Source organism: Haliotis cracherodii, unplaced genomic scaffold (genome assembly GCF_022045235.1).
Source record: "Haliotis cracherodii isolate W230 unplaced genomic scaffold, xgHalCrac1.p SCAF_9, whole genome shotgun sequence".
Taxonomy (NCBI): domain Eukaryota; kingdom Metazoa; phylum Mollusca; class Gastropoda; order Lepetellida; family Haliotidae; genus Haliotis; species Haliotis cracherodii.
Genome location: NW_027266343.1, coordinates 18,521,138 through 18,548,318, shown reverse-complemented (window position 1 = coordinate 18,548,318; position 27,181 = coordinate 18,521,138). Strand labels below are relative to the sequence as shown.

General features: G+C 39.2%; 1 protein-coding gene across 1 annotated transcript in view; it reads right to left on the bottom strand.

Annotated features, from left to right (window-relative positions):
• Nucleotides 1–27,181, bottom strand: part of LOC139453245 (uncharacterized) — a 92,773-nt gene that overhangs the window by 8,960 nt on the left and 56,632 nt on the right. The window contains exons 2-29 of the mRNA XM_071234871.1: nt 25,496–25,627; nt 23,944–24,191; nt 23,452–23,583; nt 23,144–23,282; nt 22,739–22,846; nt 20,642–21,985; nt 20,243–20,344; nt 18,359–19,759; nt 17,120–17,218; nt 16,586–16,748; nt 14,985–15,169; nt 12,812–14,117; nt 12,567–12,640; nt 11,985–12,083; nt 10,061–10,205; nt 8,542–8,732; nt 6,619–8,070; nt 6,063–6,391; nt 5,627–5,845; nt 4,933–5,243; nt 4,397–4,511; nt 4,007–4,189; nt 3,300–3,599; nt 2,390–2,801; nt 1,861–2,078; nt 1,469–1,633; nt 553–844; nt 147–420 (exon numbers count right to left, since the gene is read on the bottom strand). Of these exons, the coding sequence (XP_071090972.1) occupies nt 147–420; nt 553–844; nt 1,469–1,633; nt 1,861–2,078; nt 2,390–2,801; nt 3,300–3,599; nt 4,007–4,189; nt 4,397–4,511; nt 4,933–5,243; nt 5,627–5,845; nt 6,063–6,391; nt 6,619–8,070; nt 8,542–8,732; nt 10,061–10,205; nt 11,985–12,083; nt 12,567–12,640; nt 12,812–14,117; nt 14,985–15,169; nt 16,586–16,748; nt 17,120–17,218; nt 18,359–19,759; nt 20,243–20,344; nt 20,642–21,985; nt 22,739–22,846; nt 23,144–23,282; nt 23,452–23,583; nt 23,944–24,191; nt 25,496–25,627 (10,138 nt within the window). The remainder of the gene's footprint in view (nt 1–146; nt 421–552; nt 845–1,468; nt 1,634–1,860; nt 2,079–2,389; nt 2,802–3,299; nt 3,600–4,006; nt 4,190–4,396; nt 4,512–4,932; nt 5,244–5,626; nt 5,846–6,062; nt 6,392–6,618; nt 8,071–8,541; nt 8,733–10,060; nt 10,206–11,984; nt 12,084–12,566; nt 12,641–12,811; nt 14,118–14,984; nt 15,170–16,585; nt 16,749–17,119; nt 17,219–18,358; nt 19,760–20,242; nt 20,345–20,641; nt 21,986–22,738; nt 22,847–23,143; nt 23,283–23,451; nt 23,584–23,943; nt 24,192–25,495; nt 25,628–27,181) is intronic.

Sequence of the window (27,181 nt, the reverse complement as noted above, 5' to 3'; positions counted from 1 at the left end):
TGTTTTAATGTTAGCAAAATTCCTCTAATGTGAGTTATAAATAATGCAGGTCTGAGACAATGAGTTTTGCTAACTCGTAACATGTTTTTAATAACCTTTGAATAAACAATGAACTTACTTACAACACATATATATGTATAACTTACATAACAGCTTGCCACAAAGTTAGACCCAGAGCACATTGAGGACAAACAACTGGAAGGACACATGCAGTAGCAAAGTCAAAGATTGATTTTGCAAATCCCCAGAAGCCACTGGCACCAGAGAAACCAGTCATTGCTACAGCACATCCAGCAATTGGATGAAAACCCAAAGCACACGTCTTGATGAGCGTCCCAGCACAGTTGCAGGTGATTGGAGTCACGGGATTGTAGACAACAACTGAACTAGACGGAGATGACCCACCACCACCACCAGTAACTAAAACCAAACACTGCATTTCTTTAAAACATATCACAGTTACGTTTAGGGGATGTTTTTGCTTGTTTTTACTTGTTTTTACTTGTTTTTAAATTTTGTTACAGGGATATAAATATATATGAACAATGTTACCTGATATTCCAACATAACCACCTCCACCACCTCCCCTCCCTCCTCTTCCTCCTCTCCCTCCTCTTCCCCCTCCGACTCTGCCACCACAGGGCAATGGAGGTCTTCCTGGATACACCCTTGTTAATGTGATGTCCTGGCCACCAGTTTTTGTACCACCACAATAGTAATCGTAAAGCATTTTCAAACCACATGCTGATGTGCCTAGGTTCCTCTTCACTCGAGGCTTCAGTTTAACCAAGACTGGAACAATGACGCTTGTATTTGCCTCTACACCTCCTATAGGATCTATAGTCTATGAAGAAGATGCAGACAATGTTGTTACACCATTTACACATAGCTATCATATAAAGACTGGATACTTTTTAAAGGCTCATTATTGATTGCCCAAATCCGCACATTTTGAAATAATTTTGAGATTATATGTTTATCCAGTTTGCCAGTCTGGAAGTGACTTTGTTTTTTAAGCCACGTGAAATAATATGTGACTTAGAGTGTATGTTTACAGCACTGATATAAGTAAAGGAGGGGTGGTGCATCTTGTGATTTGGTATTTTGCATTCCATAATAATGTAACTTAAAATATATCTCAAAATGGGTTAGTCACAGTGTTGTCGTGTGTTTACGATTAGTATACACGATCACCAATAAAATTCCCATTTAGTCTACTTCAAAATTTGATCAACGAATGTTTTAGATCAAAGATGGTAAACTGGGTGTTTCTTGTATTCATAACATCCTGGCATGGATAAGGGATGCAACTCTCTTACCCTTTCATCTTGTATTTGAGAGAAATTATACTGATATATAGTTTCAGCAATACTTTTAGCCATATTCCATCACTATGAGGTTGGGGGATACCAGAAATGGTGTTCACACATTGTACCCATGAAGTTAAAGGTAAAAGCAACATATTCACCAGTGTAAAGATCAATGTTGGATGACTTGGCAGAGTAAACCTGGCATTGTCTGCCCTAATCAGGCCGTGATTGGTGATGTTGAAATTGATCACATCTCTCTTCCCTTCCTCATAAGGGATCAAATTGATGTTGGCTGGCTCCACGGTGACAACAGGCATGGGTACCTTGCCATATCATTTATGACTAATTAGCACATATCAATCATGTACAGTTATATATACATGATGTCAACTCCATGATTTAAAAAATGTACACCTTACTAACGAGAATAATAATTTTAGAAATTTAACTTACAATGTAAGTTGACCACCTCAATGATATAAGTAAAATAATGAACATGCCAATTGAATAAATAACTAGCGAGGTAAGGTAAATTATTTTGCTTTTTTACCTGTGTTTCAAAGGTAGAATCCAGTGTGATTATGTATTTGTCCTCAAATGTTGTTCGGGTGACAGTCCAGGTGTATTTTACAGCAACTCTCTGCAGGAAAATGGTGTAGGAGGCGTCTGACGGTTTCGCAATGACTACCCGTGAGTAGGATCCATGTCCTGGAGCAGTGGCTGTCAGAGTGTAGCGATCTTCGTGCACATCCCCAAACACCACAAACTCTGTGAAGAGAACACCTCAACCATTGCAATTCTAGGAATACAACCACTGTGACATATGACACATTATGGTAGTAGTCTTAAGTTTGCATTTCGTCAAACAAATGTCAAACAGCCATGTATTGTATGTAGCAAATAATAGTATTAGCTATGATATGAAGGACAGGATTATTTTGTTAATATCATTTTCGAAACAACCATAGTTTTCATGCATGATTAACGAAAAATATATTTCAAGAAACAGAATTTATGCCACGTTGATAATTTATTATCATGGAATTTGTATGCTGAGGTATATGTCCAGACCAACATGCCTGTTTGGTTAGTGGTTATTCTCTGTTCCGTGTATCCTCTTCTAGGGTTTCGAAGTGTCACCACAGCTCCAGACACCAAGGGCTTGTCAGAAGCAAAGTATGTGTATTCATCTTCTACCCGAACTGTGATGTTCAGTTTCTCCTGGGATGTCACATAGAACCTGTAGGAGATACTGGCCGATGAGAGATCCGAGTTTAGGGCGACGCTGCCACTAAACTGCCCTAGACTATCAGTTGCACCAGTCGTGACTGTCAATACCAAGATGGCCGTCTCGTTTGGTTGTAGGTCGAGGCCATCTACTGAAGCTATTCTAGTTGTTGTGGAGTATGCAGACATCGTAAGTCTTGGTTCTGAAGGCATTGTTACTCTGAGTGATTTAGCTGTGACTTCACCTTCATTCTTGATATTCACCTGTTGACATGAGCAACCAGGAATTAGAAAATGTAGCTGACATAGCATTCCTGACATTCTTTTTTGACATAAAAACGTTTTGGTTGATGTCGCCATTATAGGCCATAATATAACTATGGCTCCGATGACTCCCCTTAGGCCCAAACGACTTCCCCGTCGAAGGCTTCGATAACTCCGAGGCTCAAATGACTCCCACAGAATAGAAACTGAGTAAGAGGGGTTGAAAACCTTTATAATAGAAGATATGTTTGATCTTTTCTGTAATCATTTTAATTCAAAACAAGGGGAGTCATTTGGGCCCAGAAGGGGAATAAGCTGAGCCTAGAGGGAGTGTTTTGAGCCTGGCTAGGGGAGTCATTTGAGCCGAGGCCCATATGACTCAAGAGTCAAAGTTAGGGGGAGTCGTTTGAGCCTACTACACCGGTGAAAGAAATACACTCTGTAATAATTCAGTTGCCGCCTATAATAAGAACATAATTTCCAATTCAAAGGACATACCTGGAACGTTTTCTGAGTTCCTCGAGGCACACTGTCTGACAGGGATGTTGGTGAGACGACCAGAACAGGTTTCCTGACATTTAGCTGCAATCCTATTCTAACTCTGGCTGTGGTGCCATCGGTTGTGCTGAACACAACAGCAATAACGCCCCGGAGAGGACGAGATGCTGTGAGGATCAGATCTATGGACACTTCAGAATCTTTGTCCAAGTGTATTATTAAGGGTTGAGAACTATCACTTGATAGTCTGTTTCGTGCTCTCACGACTACAGATGTTAGTGGCCCACCAGTTCCCTCTACCTGATAGACACAGACTAATTATTGACACATCAACATAATGTTTCATCAGACAATATGAGATAAAGAATGTATGCTTATTTGCTGTTGTCGATGTTCTTGTCAGTGCTCTCGGTGGCAGAACATGACAATAATGTCTGTCTGTCTGTCTGTATTCTGAAACGCCATGCACAATGGTACTGCATTTAAACTCACTCTAGCTGTGATGCCATTGATCGCATTGATTCCATCATTATGTGTCATCCAGAACAAGTAGATAAAGAAAATCTGCTTGTTTTATGTAGGTCGCTACTGTCGTTCGTTTCACCGCTCTCGGCGACAGAACATGATAAAATGTCTATGAAATTTATTATTATACATGTCCATGTATTCCGAAAAGTCATGCAAGTCGGTACTGCATCAAAACTCACTCTAGCTGTGATGCCATTGATCCCATTGATTCCATCATTCTTGAGTACAGTAACACCCCGCATCTCCACCACGTCCGTGTCCATGTAGGCTTGTCTGTTTACATACCCAGGCACGCATGTCATCCCCAACACACTCCAAGATTTCTGAGGAGTGAACCCACTGTCTGCGGGGTGACGGCCATCCTAAAGTAGTAATTAATTTAATCATATTAATTATGCAATCAATCTTTTAAAAAGACCACACCGTAACATGCAATCTCACCGATACCAAATATGTTTTTTCATCAGCCAACACTACGTCAAGATTATTAAATAATGTCACACTTACTGAAGGCTTTAGAGCGGTTAAATCTATCGGTCACCTAACTGAAAGAAAGAAGTATACCTCACCACTTCAAACTGTCCACTGTCACCAGCCTTTGGAAAGTATACTGCTTCAAAACTTTCCCTGTTCCTCGGTGATGTCACGATGGAAATCGTTGTGATTCTGCCTTTATTTCGTACCCTGAAAAAAACCCCAGCTCATTATGTTGCACATGCGTATGTTTTTCGCAGACAAGATAAGTTTCAAAACAGAAATCATTACGTGAAAATAGATCCTCATTGTTAAGTGAAGGAGTGAGTATGGTTTTACGCCGCTTTTAGCAATATTCCAACAATATCATGGCGGTGGACACCAGAAATGGGCTTCACACATTGTACCCATGTGGGGAATTGAACCCGGGTCTTCGGCGTAACGAGCGAACTCTCTAATCACTAGACTACCCCACCGCCCCTCATTGTTAAGCATTCCATACTATAAGATTCCTATTTAAAATAAATTAATTGACTCCCTATTACTGTGATAGTTAAACTGTGAAGTTAAACTTTAATTTTTCGTTGTGATTGTTAATGAATACATAAAACAAGATAACATGTATACTTACTTCACATCAACAAAAGCAATCAATGATTGAGCGGTTCCACTAAAATAAGTAACCATTCCACTGATTTGTATGTTTTTCGGAACAGGGAGTACCCCACTAGGCGCCACCTCTTCTATTGTTATGTTATAGGACAGTTGGACTGTCAATGACCACTGAACCTCTGAACGTCCTACACGGTTGGAAGCCCTGGCGTTGATGATATATGGTTGGACACGGGCTACCGTCCTCTCCCAGAAAATGAGCCCAGTCTTTTGGTCAATTTTCATTCCAGATGGAGCTCCAAACAAATTCCAATCAATTGGAGGACTGCCCTGTGAATTGAAGACCACATTAGATATAGTCAATGGTATGTCATCACTACACACTTATAACAGCAAGTAATTGAATCTTCAAGCAACACAAAAGTATATGAAGCCTTATTCTTGCAAAATAATTAAATGATATGTTATTTGTAGATAGATAGACAGACAGACAGACAGACAGACAGACAGACAGACAGACAGACAGACAGATAGATAGATAGATAGATATTTGTATATACCTTCAGTTCCACCTTTCACCTGACTCCTCATTAATTAGTGTATCTTTGTTTATCCAGCATTGAACAGATAACTAGATCTGTTTGGGAAAATACATTTACCAAACTATGTGGACATGTCACATTTATTGTGATAATAAGAAGAACACAACTTACCTCAATAAGTGTTAATTGAAGTTGATATTCATTTCCTTCAGCGGCAAACTGCTTCTTTTGAACTGTTGAGATAACCGGTGCCTTCAACTCGACATTGCAGTCCTCCCCTGACCAGGGCAGTACACACACACATCCTCCATAGAGACAGTGGCCATGGGGAGGAGTGTCCGTCTTCCCACACGCTCCAGGTGGACACACTTCATAGTAGCTGAAAGCTGTCTGGACAACAGGAATCGATACACATTAAAGTTTCTGTTTCCTTTCTTGCGAACTTACTGGCTCGTATACATACATAAATACACACTCACACAATACACACTACCGTGTTCCTACAAGATGATAAGAGAATGAGACATAATGTTTATCCTTGACAAACAACCAACAACTTGACCCTCTCATTCGCTCTCACTTGCATGTATTTAGAATACGTTTTTACCTGATTTCGCGTAAACTGTAGTCCATCAGGAGAAATCTCAACAATTACAATGCCTGCTTGATGCTGAGGATTCTTACAAGTGATGTGTTCCTTTGTCACGCGTGTGCCACTGACCACTGTGGAGTCAAATCTACAGAAGAAGATGTTGTTTTCTGTCTCCGGGAAGTTGTGTCCCCAGATGTGGACATCTGTACCTCCAGTGTCGGGACCAGAGCTTGGGATGATGTTGAGGACATTAGTGTATGGAAGGCAGTCGGGACCATAAAACGTCTCACTGCACGTGTCACAAAATTCTCCTGACCAGTTTTCAGCAACACATGAACAGTCTCCTATTTGAATCAGAAATGGTCATCCAAAAAATGTTATTCAAAATGTTATACCATACAAATGTGCAGGCACAAGAAACACGTACTGATTAAATCGAGAAATTCGAAAAGTTAACAATACAACATTGTATAAATTTAAAACTTAGGTCATCTATAAACACGTTTAAAGAAAATCACACCCAATGAGATTAAATGTAAACAGGAACATCATTGTGTTATTCATTACTTACCATTTGTGAGGTTGCATGATCCATGATTACACTGAGGGCAAGGAAGGCAACTGTCTCCCCATCTCAGCTGTGCACACTGGGAGCAGTCAGCTCCGCTATACTGGGGGAAACATGTACACTTCTCAGGCAACACACAATATCCTCTTTCATCTCCACCACAGTCGTTAACTTCATGGCATGTAGCAAGCACACAGGATAGACCCTTCCATCCCAGAGTACAATCACATTGGTTTGGCCCTATACAAAAACCGTTTCCATTACAGTTGCCAACACCAGAGCAGTCAAAGTCAGAACAATCCACTCCAGCCCAGCCCGCGTCACATCTGCATCCATTTGGACGAACACATTCGCCCTTATCACTGCAATTCCTCAACCCAGAACAATCGAAATTTTGATCAGTGAGGATTGGAAGGAAGTCTACTCTAAGAAGCCTCTGGTCAAGACGCTTGTCTAGAATTCGTTCTCTGGCAATAGCTGCATCAGCACTTCCCCACCAGTTCTGCTCAGCGTTAATTTCCTCCTCTCCAGTCAACAGGATCTTCAGTTCATAATCAGCTCTCGGGTTATCAAACGTGTTATAATGAAGACTAACATTTTTCGAGTTCAACATGACTGTTGCTTCACTGGTGGGAGAATTGAATATCTGGTTATAGGTGAGCGTTCCATTAAATTGAGATTTTGTTGATTTCACATAAACAACACATCGACCTGTAATATTTTTGAAACTATTAGTAGACAGACTAATATTTTGAATTCTGCCACCATTCCTTGTATTATGTATATCCACAGTAAAGAAACACTTGTCCCCACCGAAGGAATTCTTGAAGGTATTGTCTTCAATGAAGACAGATGTGTCGTATTCTGAATACACTGACACTGGGCCAGTTGATTTGAAGATATTCCCTCTGATGAGGCACCTCTTGTCATTGTAATAATAATCACTACTCAGTCTGACATCCATGGACCTGACATTGTTACTAAATGTATTCTGTTCAAGGGACACCAGGCTGTTCGGCTGAAGATACTTGTCTAGTTTAAGACCCGACCCTTCCCAAACATGATCCACAAAATAGTTGTGCTTGATTAGTAACATTTTGTCGTTGTTATGTCTTTTGAACTGTGTTTCCAAACCATGGAGAGTGTTGTTAATGATGTTCATTTTGTCAACAGTTGTACGAGATATTTCTCCAGACAAGATTATTCCACTTCCTTGGTTGTGTTGTGTCGTGCCATTCCTGAGACGGAAACGTTTAGTAACTTTAGTCAAAATACCTGTTGACCGTCCATATTCCACGACTGTTCCATTCAGGTCAATGTCTATGGTATCGGTCTGGATGGTGAGTCCTACTTTCTCGGTGTTGTTGACGTGGCAGTTGGATAAGCGGACCGTGGGAGTCTGCACTACAAGACCACTTTTGGAATCCAGGATTGACACACTTTTCAGGTAGGAGACTGGAAACAGAATATATGCAATAAATCCGGAGAGTCACAGAGGATACAGAAGATCACCATTATTACATAAAGTGGTAAACTCACGTCATGTCAACACATATTAACTGGTAATATTTTAACTTGTATTACTATCAGGCATGGACAAACAAAAGCAATGCATCAATAGTTAGAGCAATCGTTACACCACTATCAATAATAGAAATCTGCACTTCATCCAATCCTATACATGACATTTTAATAATAGCTCTAAATAATATTAATTTATTTTCATTTACAATACGATGCAAGATTTATTAGTGGATCCAAAAATAGCATGGATGGGTTTAGCATTCGTTAAATGACATAATATACTCATTGTGCACATATTTCCCCTTCTTCCTGAATAGGTGTTGTGTTACGATGATAGCAAGAAGATAGTATGTTGAAAACTATCAGTTTAATCAGCCATATTGATATAATAATATTCCTTACATGTGTGTGTTCCTGTATGAGCTACAAACTGATGGCATCTAACTCCAACATCTCGATTATGATTACAGTATCTACTGGTGGAGTAGCTGGGCTGGCAATCAGAGAGGGAGGAGGCCATCACATCACAGTTCAGATCCTGGAGAACAGGTCCACTTCCCCCACCATGCTGGTAGTTTGCAAACTCATCCGATCTGCAATGTTGTCAGTATCGAAAAGTTTATATTGATAAAATACAAGGCTAAGAAGTCTTGGTTGTGTTTTAAAGTTACAGGTTTCAAATATGCATTTAATAGTTGATTTGTTTCTCGAACATCGAACGTGGTAGCTTGAGGTTTAGAATACAAAATAACAGTTGAAAACAGTTCTTATCTACTAGGACAAAATGAAAAAAAAACACATAAAAAATCTATTTCCTCATAAAGGGATCAGTCAGTGGCATCATTAAAGTTAAATGATTTGAATAGGCCAAACAACTGACTTGAAGGATCAATTACATTTTGAACAATTCATGCTTATTTGCAGACACTCAAACCATAGTTTTTACAATAGCACTTCAGTATGAGGTAAAACAACCTAGCACAGATTCCATGTAAGCCATCCTAGCAACATTTTATTCTGAAGTACACAACTAAATAAAAAGTGAAAATGTTTCATTGAAAGGAGGCCTCGGCATTATGATGCTGTAGACATGATGTCAAAGTTTGTGATAAAGTAGCAACAAATTTCAAACGGTGTTCATGTTACTTAATGTTGAAGTTAGACCCTCTCAATTTGTTCTCTCAGTTCGCTACATAAAATATATAATCAATATAAAATAAAGTAAAGTCAGTATTTAAAACATATCGGGTTTGAGAAAGTGCTATCAAATAAATGTCTTTTTGTTGTAAGATGTGGTCTAATGCAGATGCTATTCTGATACTGGCGGATAGATCAGAATGTAAGATTTGACAATGTCACGGTAGAATGAGGCTTTGATTTTTTTGAAGCAAGTAGAGTGAGGTTTTGAATCAAAGCAATGGGTGAGAGTGGATATGGAGTTAAGCCTCTTTTAGCAATATTTCAGGGGATATGCAGTTTGGGTTCCACCACTTCAGGTAATAAAATCCACAAGATCAAGAAAATATTGACCCCATGTAGTATGAATCTGAATTTATCATAATATATGCTGTAATTGAATCCAAATCTGGACAAGAGGATATATCAGAAAGTCCCCGGTTCCATGTTTGGTTTGTTGATAAAATCCGCACACGGCAATAATCCAGGTATCGAGTCTGTAAATGATAGATCTATGCAACTGGGATAAGATGACAAGCCTCAGTCGTATCACCGAGCCTGACCACCCGAACCCGTTAGTCTCTTACGACAAGCATGGGTTGATGAAGATGTGTACATGTGTGTGCGCGGGTGTATGTGTAACTGTTTGTACAGAGTGTACTGACTTCGAGCCAACCAGGCCTTGTTTTAGCCTGTTTGCAGAAACATTATTAATCAAAGTTTATTTCACAAATAACATACTTACCCATAACCCAATGCCCTGCAGACAAGAAGCGCCTCATTCCTGTCAATATTGCATACGGTTGACCATGACCCATTCACGAACACTTCAACCCGTCCTTCGTAAGCTGTTGTTCCGTTGACTAGTTTCACTGTTTTAGATACCCCATCTGTGAACAAGATCGTGACATCTCAAAGTGAAACAATGAATCAGACAGTTAAATCATTTCTTGATGTTACCAGTAAAATGCACAAACTAAAAAAGATAAAAAAAAAATGGAAAATAAAAAATTCTGTACTTGCCAGCTGTCGTCCAAAGCCTGGGTGCCCTACTTCACCAAATTTGTTGTTGTTCCCACTCCCAAGACCTCAAATAACACAACCATTTTATGTAAGTAAAAAATGTTTAGGCCGAAAAATAACCAGTCACGATTATGCGCCAGTAGAGACTCCGTTGGGCAAAATAGCTGCGATTGTTTTTGAATGGATCACTGAAGTTCAGTGATGATACCAGGTGTTCGCGGAAAGGGTAAGTATGTCCTGCCCTACCGATAGCACGCCACGTGTAAATGTTTGTTGCCTGACGCCTCTTACACGTGAAATGGTTGAATAAATTAATGACCTAGCTACTGGCTTACCAAACCATGTTGGAATCATTTGCAACAAAGTGGCCGAAGCTGGTGCGAAAGTAGCTATGGCTGTACCCACAGTGTGTGTGTGCGTGTGTGCGTATGCGTGTGCGCGTGCGTGTGTGTGTTGATTAGCGTACAATTATTGTCCCCCTAGGAGTTGTAAGTTCCATGTCATTGAAAGTATTTCTATGCATGCCAGAATTTTAGGAGTTGTATATTTGTCATAATACATTGATGTCTAACCTTACATGCAATCGCCAGTATCTGAAGGTTGAAGGATTGGTGTAAATCCTGCAGTATTTTAAGTCCACGCGTCCCCAGTATGGTGGCCTAACTTTGGTGGCTGGCTATCTGTAGCCCTTTTTTATGTAGAGTTGTTATCTTCTTTTAAATATCGAGTTTTAAAATCGAGTTTTGATGATCCAGTTATCCTGTCAATCGATGACAGGATTTTATTCAATCTAAATATTTATTATCAATGAATCAGTTTTCGTGACGTTAAATTCTAACACACCAAAGCACTCACTTACAACATTCAATGCCTAAGTCAGTGACAGATTTCAGTGACAAATATGATGTCTGATGCAATTGCCGATTTTGACTTGTTCCATATGTCCCAGCATTTGTTTCAGGTGAACAATTTGCTCGCCTTAGCATGCGTTTGTGACGGGTGACACCGGTGAAGCAAAATATGCTGAACTTTCCACGTATCATCATACCTGGTATCATCACTATTTGATAGTGATTCATAGACATCTCATTATAATATAGTCGGGATCGTACAATGGACTCTGCTTTTATTTGTTTGTTGTAAAACGCCGCACTCAGCAATACTCCAGTTATATGGCGGCGGTCTGTAAGTAATCGAGTCCGGTCAAGAAAATCCAGTGATTGACATCATGAGCATTGATCTACGCAGTTCAGTGAGCCTGACCACTCGATCCCATAAGTTGCCTCTTACGTCAAGCATAGTCGCCTCTTAGCCAAGCTTGGGTTGACAGAGACCTATTCTCTTTCCGGATCTTCATGACAAATGGTCTTTGAAAGATATGTTTATAAACAGGACATTGCCCGCCCAGTTGTCTAAGGCACTGGAATTCACGGTGTATAGCTGACGATCGTGCGATCGAATCCCAGATTTTCTCTGATCTTGGTATGATCCTGTGTTTTGTCGGCACCATGTCCATGTTCACTCCATGAAATGCACCACTGTGACCTTCCCTCACCAACACCATGCTGACTCACCACGACGTAGCTGAAATAGTGTTTATAAGAGCCTTAAACCCCAATTCACTTACTCAAACGAAAGCTTATTACCTGTCTTGTATGGAAGAACAACGCCAAACCAGGACTCGTTTACTGCTCTAGTCAATATGACTCTTTCTGCAGTACCGCCTTCTCCAGCCACTAGCACGCCTGTCAACAAAAGGGATAATGATAAATGCAAGATCAGGAGAACACTGAAATGAAATTGCCTAATCCAGTGGGAGCATTTATAGTAAATTTCACATACGATTATCCTGATGGAACACTTGTCTGGCTACACATCCAACTCTTTACATTGAGGGGGCACGGATGGTCCAGTCTAAGGCGCTGCGATTATCTGTGCAGAGTTGCGTCCCTTAGGCTCGCCAGAAACCTATGATTGTGGGTTGGAATCCCAGTTCGCGCCGATTATGTTTCTAGGTTTGTCAGCACCATACCCGTGCTCGTGGGTTTCACCGAAGTGGTAAACGTCTGAGACCTACATCACTTCGGGCTTTCCTCCCACATTAAGCTATCACGCCGTGATATAACTGGAATACTGTTAAAATCGGCGTTAAACCCAACTCATTCACTCACTCACTCACTCACTCACTTTACATTGACAATATGACCATTGTATGAAAGCGTCCATACCTTCTACGTAGATTCCTCTATTCGGATGGAACTGTAGTTCCACATCACTGTCAATGTGTAATATACCCTCCGACCTGATAAAAAATGAAACAATTTGAAATGTGAGTCAAAATAAGCAACGAATACAGCTTTTGAAGCTGTCTAGGGGTTGCCAATTATGATTTTGTAGCTCAAGGATGATTAGACACTGCATAACTATGTCATGTTCTTTATCTAAGTTCTGCTAACATCTCCTTTGTACATACCTGACGAATATTGATCTCCTTATCCTGAACGGTGATGCAGACGTTTGAAGATGTACCTGACTAGTGATCTCACCACCACTGAATATTAACTGATCATTTCTAGAGACATCACTGAACTCTTCAGATAGGTAGTAAGGCAGGTAATGCACAAATCCCTTCTCCATGTCAATGTCAAATCCACAAATACCCTCTCCGACATAATCCAGCTTCCCCCAGAAGTTCCATCGGGCATCAATGGCATACCATCTTTCAAACGTTGGTGCGTGTAGTTCACACGTGGCAGATGGGTTGCTAAAAACATTGTTCCTCAGTTTGAACTGATATGAAGCAACATTTACAGTCTCGGAGCAGATGTTATCCTTGAATATGTTCTTTGTTATGTTCCCTTCGAGTTTTCTAATATCTCCAAGTAGTATTACCTGCGCAGCTTTATTTGCAGAAAATAGATTGTTGGCTATGTTGACCTGACCTTCTGCATTTCTCTCATCACGGATTTCCATTAAAGACTGAGAAGATGCCAGCGATGTGATGTTCTTGACAGTGTTATTTACAAAAGATAACTGAAAAGATCTGTTGTTTGGTGGCCGTAGCTGAACAATACTGCCAGTAATGTTTTGGAATGTGTTGTTCCTGATATGTATGGCACTGGATTCGTAATAATAATAAAAGTAAAACATGTTGCCAGTTATTTTGTGGAATGTATTGTTAATGAACTCAATATCCAAGTCTTTTAAATTTGATGACGGGATATAAAACATACTTCTTCCACTACCCCAGCCGTGGTACCACCTTGGAAAAGCAAAGTCATGGAACTGTGAATCTCTAAAAGAAAGTTTGAAAAGATTATTTGCACCCCTTCTCAAATTCAGTCTAAACACACCATTGGTGCTGCTAGAGAAGTTTGAGCCTAGAATGTTTATGAAGGCATCACTTTCAACGTAGATATCTTCTTCAGTATTCCTAGAAAAGCTGCATGACGTCAAAGAAATGTCCACATATTGCTGGATGTAAACACCATACTCTCCATTTGACCTGATATCACAGTTCGATATCCTGATTTGTGAACTGCTTGCAAAATCACCTTTGTTGAAGGCAACTATGATCCCTGACAAATGGCTGTGTACTGCCTCCAGTCCATTAATAAGAACAGGAGGCATTCCTTTCATTCCAACGTTGAAAGTGACACCGTATCCTCTTGAGTAAGATGATATGATATTCTCCATGACCGTAATATTTCCATTTATTTCAAGACCAATATCTGTGTCATTCATATGGAAATGACGAATCTGCACATCATTCATGATATCTACAATTACAAATATGACCAGTTATATACCACTTGGAAAATCATGATACTTGGTTCTCATTTCTACTCCTTTATCTAAATATTTGGAAGTCACTAGATGTAGTAAAGTGCTTTTTTGGCCCACTAGAATTGTCAAATTTAAAAATTAAAATAGTGAACAATAGTTATAACATTTTTAAATATATCACTATAGCTGACACAAATGCATGTTTCTTTTTATTACTTCACGTTTATACCTTTTTGATGTCTTTGTTAACATTTCTTTGTTCTACTTTTTTCCTACACCTACAGAGAAATTCAGCTGGCATCAAAGACGTGTTCATGTATCAAATACTAGAAACATGCTTCATGAAAGCCTCATGAATCACCCTTCTTTAAACTGCTTATGCCTATGTCGATATTTTGTATCGTGAGAATGCAATTGTCAAGAGATGGAAGTGTAGAAAGGTTATCAAATATTTTTTAGTAAATTTCTTAAAACATTGCCAATGTGATACCTTGTCTTTCACCACTATGAATACATGTAATAAAATTCAGGTCTCCATCCTGCGTTATGTTGGGCTTTATATGTCAATAGCTCATACACATTATGTACACATTTTGTGCTGAACACCATTACTCGTTCATACTGATTGGAGGAACCTCTGGTAGGCAAAGGATTGACCGAGATTATCTTTTCTATCATTTTTTTGTTTTCAGTTAACACAAGGAATCTTCTGTTGACCAGCAGTGGCTTGACTCAATGTACCCAGAACACCCCCCCCCCCCCCCCCCCCCCCCACACACACACACACACACCCTCCAATCTGCTACTTTGTTGTAGATTAGACAAAAGAATTGATGGTGAACACGGTGCTGAACACCTACCTTCAAGAGTGGGAAGTAGCTTCTCACTGCATCTTAATGCTACATCGTCTCTGTGGTTGCAATTAAACCTTGAACTTTCACATTCTAGGAGTGTGTCCTCAGTGCCTGTACATCTAAGGTAGCCAAGATGTATGGGGCCCAAACCGCCATTTGAACCAGAATAAACGTCAGGTGATATCGTATAGCTGCAGATAGATACAAGTATACATGACAAACTCAAACCCATATCTATCCGAAGGTTCAGACAGGTTTATAATAACATTGTATGTATTGTTACTGTCTAACTTGATTTAGTCACGATATGGCTGAAATATTGCCGATGGGACTATGAATATTCACTCCCTCACTCACCGAAGGTTCATGTTCAGGAAGTGCCAAGCATTACGTTCGTCAACTCATATGACAGTATGTTCATTTCAGTTCATTTCAAGGGGGCACGGGTGGCCCAGTCGTCTAAGGCGCCGCAATTCGCTGTGCAGGGTTGCGTCCCTTAGGCTCGCCAGAAACCTATGACTTTGGATTCGATTCCAGGTTCACCCCGATTATGTTTCTAGGTTTGTCAGCACCATACCCGTGCTCGTGGGTTTCACCGAAGTGTTAAACGTCTCAGACCTGTATCACTTCTGGCTTTCCTCCCACATTAAGCTGAAAGACCGTGATATAAATGGAATATTGTTCAAAGCGGCGTGCAACCCAATCACTCACTCACTCACTCACTCAGTTGATTTCAATGTCTACAAAACCAGACATATTGCGTTTTTGTGTTTGTCTGCAACAAGACTTGATGGTATGTTAATCAGTAAAGTTAACTTAATTGAATTAAAACATCCAAATTATTTTGACTAAAAGCTAAGGAAAGCATTATTTAATGCATCGTCGGTTCCTTCCAATGCCTACAATATAGCCTTGAACCAATTTGTATCTTACAGTTTGGTTTTGTAATGTGTCATAAAATCTTACAAATTGCATTGTACGGCAAGCAGTATATTTATTTTGAATTTAGAACAGTCGCAATTTGACCAGTGACGATACATGATATCATGATATCAGGTTCTCGTCATTCAGCAGTGATAGGTCTTTTAATTCACTGATAGATTTGACTATCTGACTGCCACTTAAACAATAAATCTTTTTTTTTTTATTCTGCTACAATGTAAAGATAATTAGTCTCTCAATTATCCGCCGAAACATACATATACTCAGAACCAAGACCAAGAGAGGAAATGCTTTCAAATGATAACGTTGCACCATGAACAATGAGGAATGACCAGAAAGACTTGAGCCTTTGGTAAATATAAGCTAAACATAAGACATCGTTCTCAACAGTTTATTAACGTGGGAATTCAAATGAAGAAAAGGTCCCAAGAATCCACTTCGTGTGAGAGATACTAAAGAGGATGAAGTACGTGGTTCATTTGTGTAGTTTAGCACCATTTGATCACTGCTCATGCATTCACTTGGTCATTACTTGAACAAGAGTCGATTATATTCTGGCGGCAGAGAAAAGCTGGAACATATTTTACTGTGCTGAAATACAACTTCTGGCAAGGAAAACTGTCATTCGTTATAATGTGATATACAAACATTAAATGAACACTCACTCATATCCAAGCATTCGGCAAACGACTTTGGCATCAGCTCTGTCAAAGCCATATCCACAGACAGTCCCCCATGTTCCATTAATCTTGACTTCAAGACGTCCCTCATTCTCATTCATACCCCCGACAAGTCTGACACTTGTGTCACCAATGGGAAACGGACGGTCTGTTGAATTAAAAACAACTTATGATTAGACACGCCCTGGTTACGTTCATTACATATTATCATGCATTTTTTTAATTTTATTAATCAAGGATGTGAAATGAATATGATTTTATATTGACAAATTTGAGTGTCAAATGGAACGTTTCTCCCTCTTCTATGCAAACACATATCTGATAACGATAATTTTTGTAACAGATAACGGATAATTGAATATAATTTATAATATATATGTTTTTCCAATCCTAAGATTTTATCCAAATTCCGAAGCGTGGTGAGAGTACATAATCGGTCATGTGTTTTTTCTATCTTGAAATTTTGTACAATCTAATTCCCGAACACATATAATATTAAGTAAAAAATCCTTCACTTACACAGATTCCCAAGTAATCTTACTCCTGACCATTTCTCCCCAGGAGTAACTGGCTTGGCCCTCACAGGATGACTCTTGTTGCCGTGAACAATAAGTGCACCTAAATATGATATACCTTTTCATTTAACAGTCAGGTCATACTATCTCACATTGAGTATGAAGACCCCTGAAGATTCCGGGGTAGAATAGGTCTTCAGCAACCCATGCTTGCCAGAAAGGCAACTATGCTTGTCGTAAAAGGCAACTAACGGGATCGGGTGATCAGGCGTGGATCGATGCTCATGATATCAATCACTGGATTTTCTGGTCCAGACTCGATTATTTACAGACCGTCATATAGCTGGAATATTGCTGAGTGCGGCGTTAAACAACAAACCAACCAACCAACATTGAGTATGAACATAATGGAATGAAAAGAAACCCAAACATAATGTTAATATAGCATCACAGTCATTCAATCTCGGTACTTGGGATTTAAGCCATGTTGTCATTCCTTTTGTTAGTTCAACAGCAATTCTTACAGGGGCGTCAGAGACTACAACGAGTTGATGGTGAAAATTGGGCACAAACAGCTGTCACCACCTTCAACAACCGTCACCTGCAGAACTCTTTCAAAATGACAACATCACCCGTCATTGGTCGCATAGTGGACTTTCAAAATGAGTGACATCATCCACATCACATGGCAAAGTTAGTGTTTGGTGGAGAAGGCGAGATGCTTGTCAATGAAAGAAACCCCAGGATCAGAACTTGATCTATGGAGCTACAGATCTGTACAAACGAATGGTGAACCATTAATGACATCGCTTCTGCTAATGTCCCTCATTTCGAATTTTCTTGCTCCACAGCAACAACATTTCTGCTCATAACAATATAAGTCAGGGCCACATAGGAGTTCTTTGAAAGCTTTCTTTTGGAACCCGATGCAACCATTTTTAATTATTATTATTTAAAAAAACAATGAATTAAAAACAAAAACAATGAGGAAGTGTGTCACTTTACAATCTGACTGTTCAATATAATTACATTATATGCTGTTCAATATATTTACATTATATGCTGCTATAAAATCATGTTCAATATTAACAGTTTCAGTTTGAATAAACATGAAGTAAGAGTAGGATATGAAATGATACTCGAATGATATTAATAATACACATTGAAGTAAATGATATTTGTGTAACGAGTATACGAATATTGTAAACTAATCTTAAATAGCAGATGAAAAGATAATAATTACCTTCCACAAAGATTCCAACTCCCTTCCGAAACTGCAAAGTCACACCGGCCTCAACTATGAGTGTCTCCAGCTTTCCCACCATGATATTGTCAGCCACAGTGTATGGGCTGTCTTCAGGTGTAAGGGTAACAGTCCCACCAATGCTACCACCAATTGTACCATCAGCAGAAATAAAACTATGAACAGTGGACTGGGGATTGGTCAAGTTGGGGAAACCATAGAAAGGTACAAGGTTGATTGTAGGAAGAGAAGTATCATATGATGAATCGAATACTCGCCGCGCTATATCCTTGGCATCAGTGGTACCCCAATAGTTGTATGTAGAGTTGATTTCTCTGCCTGCATAACCATCCCCTTCAAATTTGATATTAAACTCTTGATCAGCATGGAAAGTGTTCTCATTCAAAGTAACATTGGGGCTTTTCAGAATGATTGTACTCAAGTTGAAGGTGTTCTCTATTACATAAAACCTTTCTCTGTCACTTTCACATTTCAGCGTTATAAGGCCTCCTTGAAAGAGATTTTTACTAATCCTTGTGCTACCATCATTGCGGGTCTGAAGATTAATGTCCAATTGGGACTTTCCATTCACAAAAGTGTTACCATCTATTGATGTATTCAAAATGCTTCCTTCCATTTTAAGTCCACAATTTTCAAACGTGTTGGCATGTATGCCCAAACTCCAAGGAAGAGTGTTGCTCCGGACATAAACATTAACACCATCATACTGTTTTTGTGTACGGAATGTGTTATTGATAAGTAGGACATCATGTGGTGTAGTATATTGATAGTATGTTCCTCCAAAGTCCAGTGTACGTACAGACCCTATATCAAAGAGAGAATCTTGAATGTCTATGACTCCAGGTGCAACATTTGGACGATTCCTGATACATGTTCGGAAAGATGAAGATGCCCTATTTCCAATCACTGATACTCTTCTAAATATTATGTTCATTACTCCTCCATCAATATCGAAACTATCAGAATTATATCCACTCTCTATAACAGAATCATATGCACTTATAGTGATATTTGAATTACATGACTGCATTACAAATCCTTTAGAACTGGAGTACAGTTTTGAAGAGTGAATTCTTACATTAAAGCGGCCACTATTTGTATTCGATTGAAGACGTATTCCATATGAACTTTCAATTTCACTGTCATTGATGCTTAATGACACTGTGTGTGAACTAAGCCTGTCAAAAACTATGAACTTGTTAGATTCATTTATTTGTACTCTTTCAAGAGTCAACGACACATTAGACCACAGTTGTCCAGCTATGGCTGTTGTGCATTGTGTAATGACGGTATCAGAAGATCTAATTTCTCCAGAAACATTGATGGACAAACTCATTCCTGTCTCTGCGTGTATCAATGTGGTGTGACGAAGGGAAGATCCTGAAACATACACAGCTCTTTCAAGGAGATTGTCATTATGTGTTCTCTCTTACCATTACAAATGCTGTTTATAGCGACTTTGACAGTGACAATATGTGCTTTATAGCTACACATAGTTCTCATCGGGTAAGAAAATTGTTTGATAGGCATTACTTAGAAGTTGACGGAAGACAAGATAGACACAATTTTTATGGATAACAACTTCTTTAATACTGTGAAAAGCGACGTTTCGGTATAGATCCTTATACCGATATCAAGCAAGACAACGGTATAAGGATCTATACCGAAACGTCGCTTTTCACAGTATTAAAGAAGTTGTTATCCATAAAAATTGTGTCTATCTTGGGTAAGAAAATGTGGTTGTTTTTAATCTTTCTTTTGGAGAGTTCATAGTCCTTCCGATCTGCTTTATGATTTTCGAAGCCGTTTCGAATTTCAGTGTATACAATGTTATGTTCTCACAGCAGGAAACTAAGTTCTTACCTGTAGCATTGAATATGATGCCACCCCATCGTTGACTGCTAGGGGAACCATCACTCCTGAGTTCAACTTTGGCATCTGCCTCACCTTGTATTGTTAATATTCCTGAAAAGATAAGTCAAGGACCCTGCGCAACATATACAACTTTTACATTGCAGTTAATAATATATTACAATTATTCTTAGTCTTTTCATTCATTATTCATATTTTTCTAACATGTTAATTTGCGAATGATCAAATTATCTACTCACATTCATTGATCCCAATCAGATTTTAACGAATTTCACTCAGATTATGTACTTGTTTCAGATAAATAGATACTGTTTAAGAGATGTCAGGTGTTTAAAACACATTCAAAACCTTGTACATTACATGAAAAGAAATTTTCACATGAAAACTAACCTCTCACAAAAATTCCTTGCTTGTTTGGAAACACCAATGTATTGTTCTTGCTTATTGTCAACTCAATCCCTTCTGGAATGTACAGACTTCTGTTCACATATAACACTTGGTTTGGTTGAAGTATGATTGGCGAGTCCAACGTTCCACCAATCATGTTTCGATTGTCCAAAGCAAATATATCAGAGTCTAACTGTGATGACATGTCATTGAGCATCTCTGAGACAAAGTATGGATCCACTTCAGCCATCATTTTTGTGACATCACAGAAAAAGTCACATATTCTGGACCGAACAAAGAACTTGTCACTACTTCCCCAAAAGTTGTGGCTTGCATTCAGCCTATGGTTTGTAGAATAGTCCACATCAACAAACACATCGTACAGTGTCTGTGGGTTCATAAAGACATTGTTGTGGATTTGTACTCCGACATTCTTTGTGTGAATCACTGACGTTGTTGAACAGTTGGTGAAGATGTTACCAAATATGATGGTGTTATCTGCCTCCACAAGTATGCCAGTGTCTCGTTTGATGCCAGTAAAAATGTTATTTGAAATACTAAATGCGACATCATTTCTGCCTTGTATGCGGATGCCTTTTCGTGTCAGAAAAGAATTTTCGGTCATAAGAATATTTCCGTATTCAGAATATCTAGTTTCAATATACATCAGTTGGTAGGATGTGGTTTGGCTACCCTCCATGGTGTTATTCCTAAGTAGTATTTCAGGACGGGTGCTTTGGAATTCGCCTTGAATGTGAATACCATGCCTGCTGTTGTTGGTGAAGTGAGAGTTTGTTATAGAAATGTGCATATTCGGGACTGCATTTTGTATATACAATGTAAGGCCCTCTTGCTGGTTCTCCTTGAACTCAGTTTCATCAAAAGTAATGTTCAGGTTTCTGGCATACCTTGCATAACTTATGATAAATCCTGTGTTACCATTGTTTTTAAACGTACACTTCTTTATGCTCGAGCCCATGCCTCCATAATAATAATAATGATATATTCCATGAGCTTTATTGTCAGAGAATCTACAGTTATTGGCAAATAGCACAACCTCTTTGCCAAATGCCATACCACTTTTTCCATTACGCAAGATGTCACTATCTTCCATACCGATATGAGAACTCCCTTCTGGCCAATTGCTTCCGTATATGCCCTCTTGGGTGTTGTCTGATATGATGGTTCCTGAGATATGAATCCTGTCTTGGACTGTATCCCCAACATGAAGATCTAGCCCTCTGTCGTTGTGGTGGATGTTGCAGTGTCTTATAGTCATGTCTCCGAGAGTTCCTTGGATGCCAACACCTGCTCCATATATGTGACTGAATTCCAAAGACAAATTTCCTGCAAGTTACAAAAGAGCATGATGAAGACATTTGGTTATCTCAGGCAAGTGAAAATACAACTTTATCTTATATTTAACTGAGCCAAACTTTGGATGATTTTGAAACTTTACAAAATTGAAAACCATCGACCTCAAACCATAATGATCGTTGTGCATCTTGTACTTCAGCCATGATAGATGATTTGATTGCAGATCGGGTCCCAGTTAAAACCAGGATTCAAATAAAGTTAGGTTTTAACATTTGGACAAAATGGGCAAGATATAAAAATAGAAAATTATATGTTCATGAGACTACATGTCCGTACAACTTGAGGTTTTCCCAATTTTGGCAGAAGAATTAAACCAGTGGCTTCAGTCTTGCTATATAGAAACGCTACCCCAAAGACGTCTTTATCAGATAGCGTGTGCTATATTGAGGAATATAAGAGACAATTGTTCGAGATTATGTTTTGGATTTTCAAGCAGATGAATCAAAACTGTCTCTGCCATGACCAATCAAGTCCAGGAAAATGGACAGTTTTCAAATTTAAGGCGACAAAGAGATCCAGATTGCTATGGAAAAGAACTTTAGCCAGTAGAATTTATTAAATCAATTACAAAATGTAAAAGAACCCATTGTTTGTTGTTTAAGTCATGTCAGGCTGAAATGAAAAGTTTCATGAAGCACGGGGGTTTCACGCCCATATAAACTGTATACTCTACAGTACATTATCAGCATATAGATGTACTCCACAAGACCATAGTGTACATACCTTGACTGACAACTTCAATGCCTGCCCACATGTTTGTCCGGTTTGTGAACGTAGTTGAAGCTGTGAAAACCACAGGCAATCCACTGAGACCTCTGGCCTCCATTGTACCTGAGATACAACATATACTAAGTAATAATCAATAACAACAATTATTCTTTCAGTCGTCCCAGGGTTTCCTGATTTCATTATTTACATCACTAAGACACACAGCATCAAATGATAGCTTTCAACAAAAAATACTTTCAGCCAGTTCCCGTTGATAATTTTGTCCAAAGGCATGCGATGATGCAATGGCAGGTGAACGATTCGCTTGTTTATGAAAACTAGCTATGTCTTGATAATTGCAGTTGGCATTGGTACAATTAGATGTCTACGCTTAAGATACAACTGCCCACGTATTCTTACCAAGAACGATGAATCCTGCGTGTGAAGAATTAAATATAACCTTGACCCCCGGCTGTATTTTCACGTGTGCTGCTTGACGAATCTTGATGACAGTGTTAATGACATATGGACTCAGGCTGGGTAACCACTCATGACTTCCCTGGAATACAAATACGATCTTGAGATGGTAAGTGCACATGCAGATGTAGATGTAGAAATGTTTATGTAGATATATATAAATGCAGATTTGTATGATGTAGATATAGATGTGGAGTCTGATGAAGATGTAGATGTTTATAGGGATGCTGCTCTTCAGAACCTCTGTTTACCTGTATATCCTGGGAGACTTCTGTATGCCTGACGGGGATTTGTTGTTCTGCCGCACACCCATACAACTCCAGGCGAAGTCCTGCATAACTACTGTATGTCCTGCGTTGAGGTACAAATGCTAGGTACCGTGCCTGCAAAAGGTTTATGAGGTCTTTAACAAAGACATCATTACAGGAAAAAAGTATCACAAACACAGAAGTTTGAGCTGAAGGACACTACACAGACGGTGACTCAACAGTCCAGAGAGAATATGCTATCATGTCGTGTATCTACATAACGTATCTCCTTCACATGTTCCAATATTCAATTATATAAGGAACCATCCTCGAGCAGTGGGCTCTTTTTCAAAATGAAAAATATGTTGTGCAAAGATGATATCACCAGTAGCTGTGAAGAAGAATGTTTACTCACTAACTAGCGGACAAAAATCTATATACATCATGACTGGCCATAACTAACAAGTCCGAGGATGTAGGTGGTGTCACCCTTACCTGTACAGCTGGGTTTAAGTCGAATGTGACAACAGTCCTGTAATCTGGAGGCCCTGCCAGAGTCTGTGTCCCATTGCTGGTGACATATCTCTCCCAGACAAGACTATCCTGGCTGTAGAACAACGCCATTGTTCCGGGGAACCAGCCATTTTTGCTTCCCTGGACCGAGTAGCGGGTTACAGTATGCTGAGTTAGCAAGTCAACCTGCAGGTACTCTGTGCCATTAGACCGTTGGGCGACCCATCCATCTGGAAAAAACGACACATTGCGAGTGGAGTGGAGTGGAGTGGAGTGGAGTGGAGTGGAGTGGAGTGGAGAAAATATTAAACAAATACCCATATCTTTAAATCTCAGAATCAGAAGATGTAAATTCCTTTAATGCTGATTATCTTGGGTGAAAACAATGGGGAAATGTTTCATATATTGGTATATACAGTGGCATCTGTTTTATATCCAGATAGTACCTTTATCACTTAAGGTGTCAGAGTAAAGAGGTTGCCGGATTAACAAATCACTGGCAAGGAATATGTTTCTTTTGTTAAAAATGACCTTTGCATCAAGATCGTCTGAAAAGAATGGCTTCTGGACCATGTTCTGTCTACGCAGGTCTATCTATATATATTTACAAATGCAATCAAACCGAAAGTATTTTCTCAAATAGAAAGTTATTTGCAACTACGATGTTCAATTTCAATTTCTATCTTTTCACATTCAAGGGTAAACATAAAATCATGGCCTTTCAAAGAAAATCGGTCAGACTCTATCTCCTATGACTTCAACATACTTCTTGATCCAGCCATGCTCTAAGTTCGTATCACTGCCCTATGGAAGTCATCATTTTGAACATTTGAGTTTAGGGAAGAAATAAATGAAGTAATTCAAAGGCACAGTCCTCACAATCTGATAGATTCCCGCAACTGACGTAGGTCTGTGACGTAGTATTGATTAACCCCTAACGATCCCAGAAAAGCCAGGACTTTACCAACTGATGCCACTCGATTGCACTTCTTTTTTTGGGAAAAAATCTTATCCACTGTTTGCTCTGACATTTTGACTCTTGATCGAAGTCTCATGATGAGTTACAATTTGCATAAAAAAATGCAGGATACTGGTGATAATTCAAAAGGTCCCTGAATATGTTGCGTCAGGTCAGCTTCTCATCCTGCTCATGTTGAGTGTGTCAGCTATGATGACCTGTACTGATCCCAGCAGTATCAACGATATGCTAATTTGTAACACGCCTACCAGACATAAATTTGTCCCGCACCCCTATAAAATTCCCCTATAGTTGATTTCTCGAAATCAGATGCAGCAATCAGTCTGTAACTTGATGTTATGTCTTCCAAGAGACCAATCTTCATAAACGTGCTGGAATCTCATACAACTAGAAAGGCAATGCCTATGAGGCCACGACATTTTCGATTTACCCTCGTATACTGTTTGCCAGCAAAGAACAGATCGCAGTTTGTTTCTAAAGACAAGTTAAGGTGAAGCACATCTCAAACTATATCAATGCAAAAAGGTCATAAAAAAACAATAAAAAGGTGCTCACCCCCAACGTTAAGTCTTGCTGCATTTGCTGTGTAGCGGGAAATTAAAGATGATGAAGCAGAGAATTGATCGTCCGTGATGTTGCCATTCTCAAAACCCAGAGGAGCATCACACTGTGTTGATTCTGTTAGTGCTGTAACAGTTGGGAAAGAGAATATATATATATATATATATATATATATATATATATATATATATATATATATATATATATATATATATATATATACCTGCAGATTGAAAGCAACTGCGTGTAATCAACTATAGGGGAATTTTATAGGGGTGCGGGACAAATTTACCAGGGATTGACTTGTTTATAGTTATAGGGACTTTCATTTGACTGTATTCATGCTCCAGTGAACTCACAGAAAGTGAGAGATATTTTTTAATTATAACAATATGTAAAATATAAAGCGAAATGTGTTACTGTAAACAGCGTATGCTCAAAGCACTTATACGATATTACCACGATCAATAGATGAGTGCACATTCAATTTACAATCTGTACTCACTGAAAAACCAATGATGCCTGCAAGCTGCTGGAAGATGCAAGTTGCATTCAGTTACTCTCTCGTCCTACCGGGTACCCACATACAGCTGGGTGATCCAGAGGCAAATGTTTAATAAAGTCACTTGAATTGTCCAAAGACATACCATTAGTTTGTGTATGAGGTATGACTTTCTCAGACGTTAAGTTTCCCAAAAGTCGTTTTGTGGTCGTTTACCCCTCCCCTCCCCCCGCGCGCCACACACACAAGCACTCTCAACGGAATTAAGCCTATATCCTATGCACTGACTTACTATGGGTACGCTCTATTGCGGAGAACTAGGGGATGTAACATCAACATGACATATGCCCGAAGCAGGTTGGTCGCCGAAATTAAAATAGCTTCAGTCGACCGAGAAATATTTTATCTAACATCTACGTCACTAGCAATTCGTAGGTTGCTTATGTTTTGTAGATAGGTCAGCGTAGCTTGGATAGGACTGTTTCAACGTTTTTGAACAATTCAGTTTTGCCATGGCTTGACCACTTGATGTACCTCCTCTGATATAAGAGGAAAACCCAAAGTGAAGTAGGTCTGCGACGTTTGCCACAAGATTCATATTCAGAGTAATCTGGTATTCGATGATCTGGGATTACTTACAGTAAAGACAACAATTTCAAAGTCAGCTTTTCAAGGTATATCCATTTCGCTAATGATAAACATAATCATTGAGTTTTGATCACGTGGTTACTATCCGGCAGTCATGTGACTATACTTAGGCTATATTTAGCAGCATTTGCAGCGTACATACATTACCAGCGTGAACTAAAAGAAAATACGTGCAGATGTAGTATTTAAAGCTTTGTTAACCAAACTAAAAACCGCTCACAACCACCTGACTACTGATTTTCCCCCGGACTGTAACCACGTGGTTACGACATACGACATCTTAACAGTTGCGATGTAGTATATCCATTTCATTGGGCATATTGGAATCCGGTATAATTTGTGTAACTTAAAGGTGAAAAATATGGGGGGATTCAATCCCCACATGAGGGTACCATTATGTTGGCTCCCGCCGTTATATTGATGAAACCCACCCACTCCCTCTGTTTCTGCAATATGTAATTGCACCCTGATAAGAGTACCACATTCGGAATTGTGCAGCTAGATGGGGAAGGGTTTTATTGTTCGGTGGA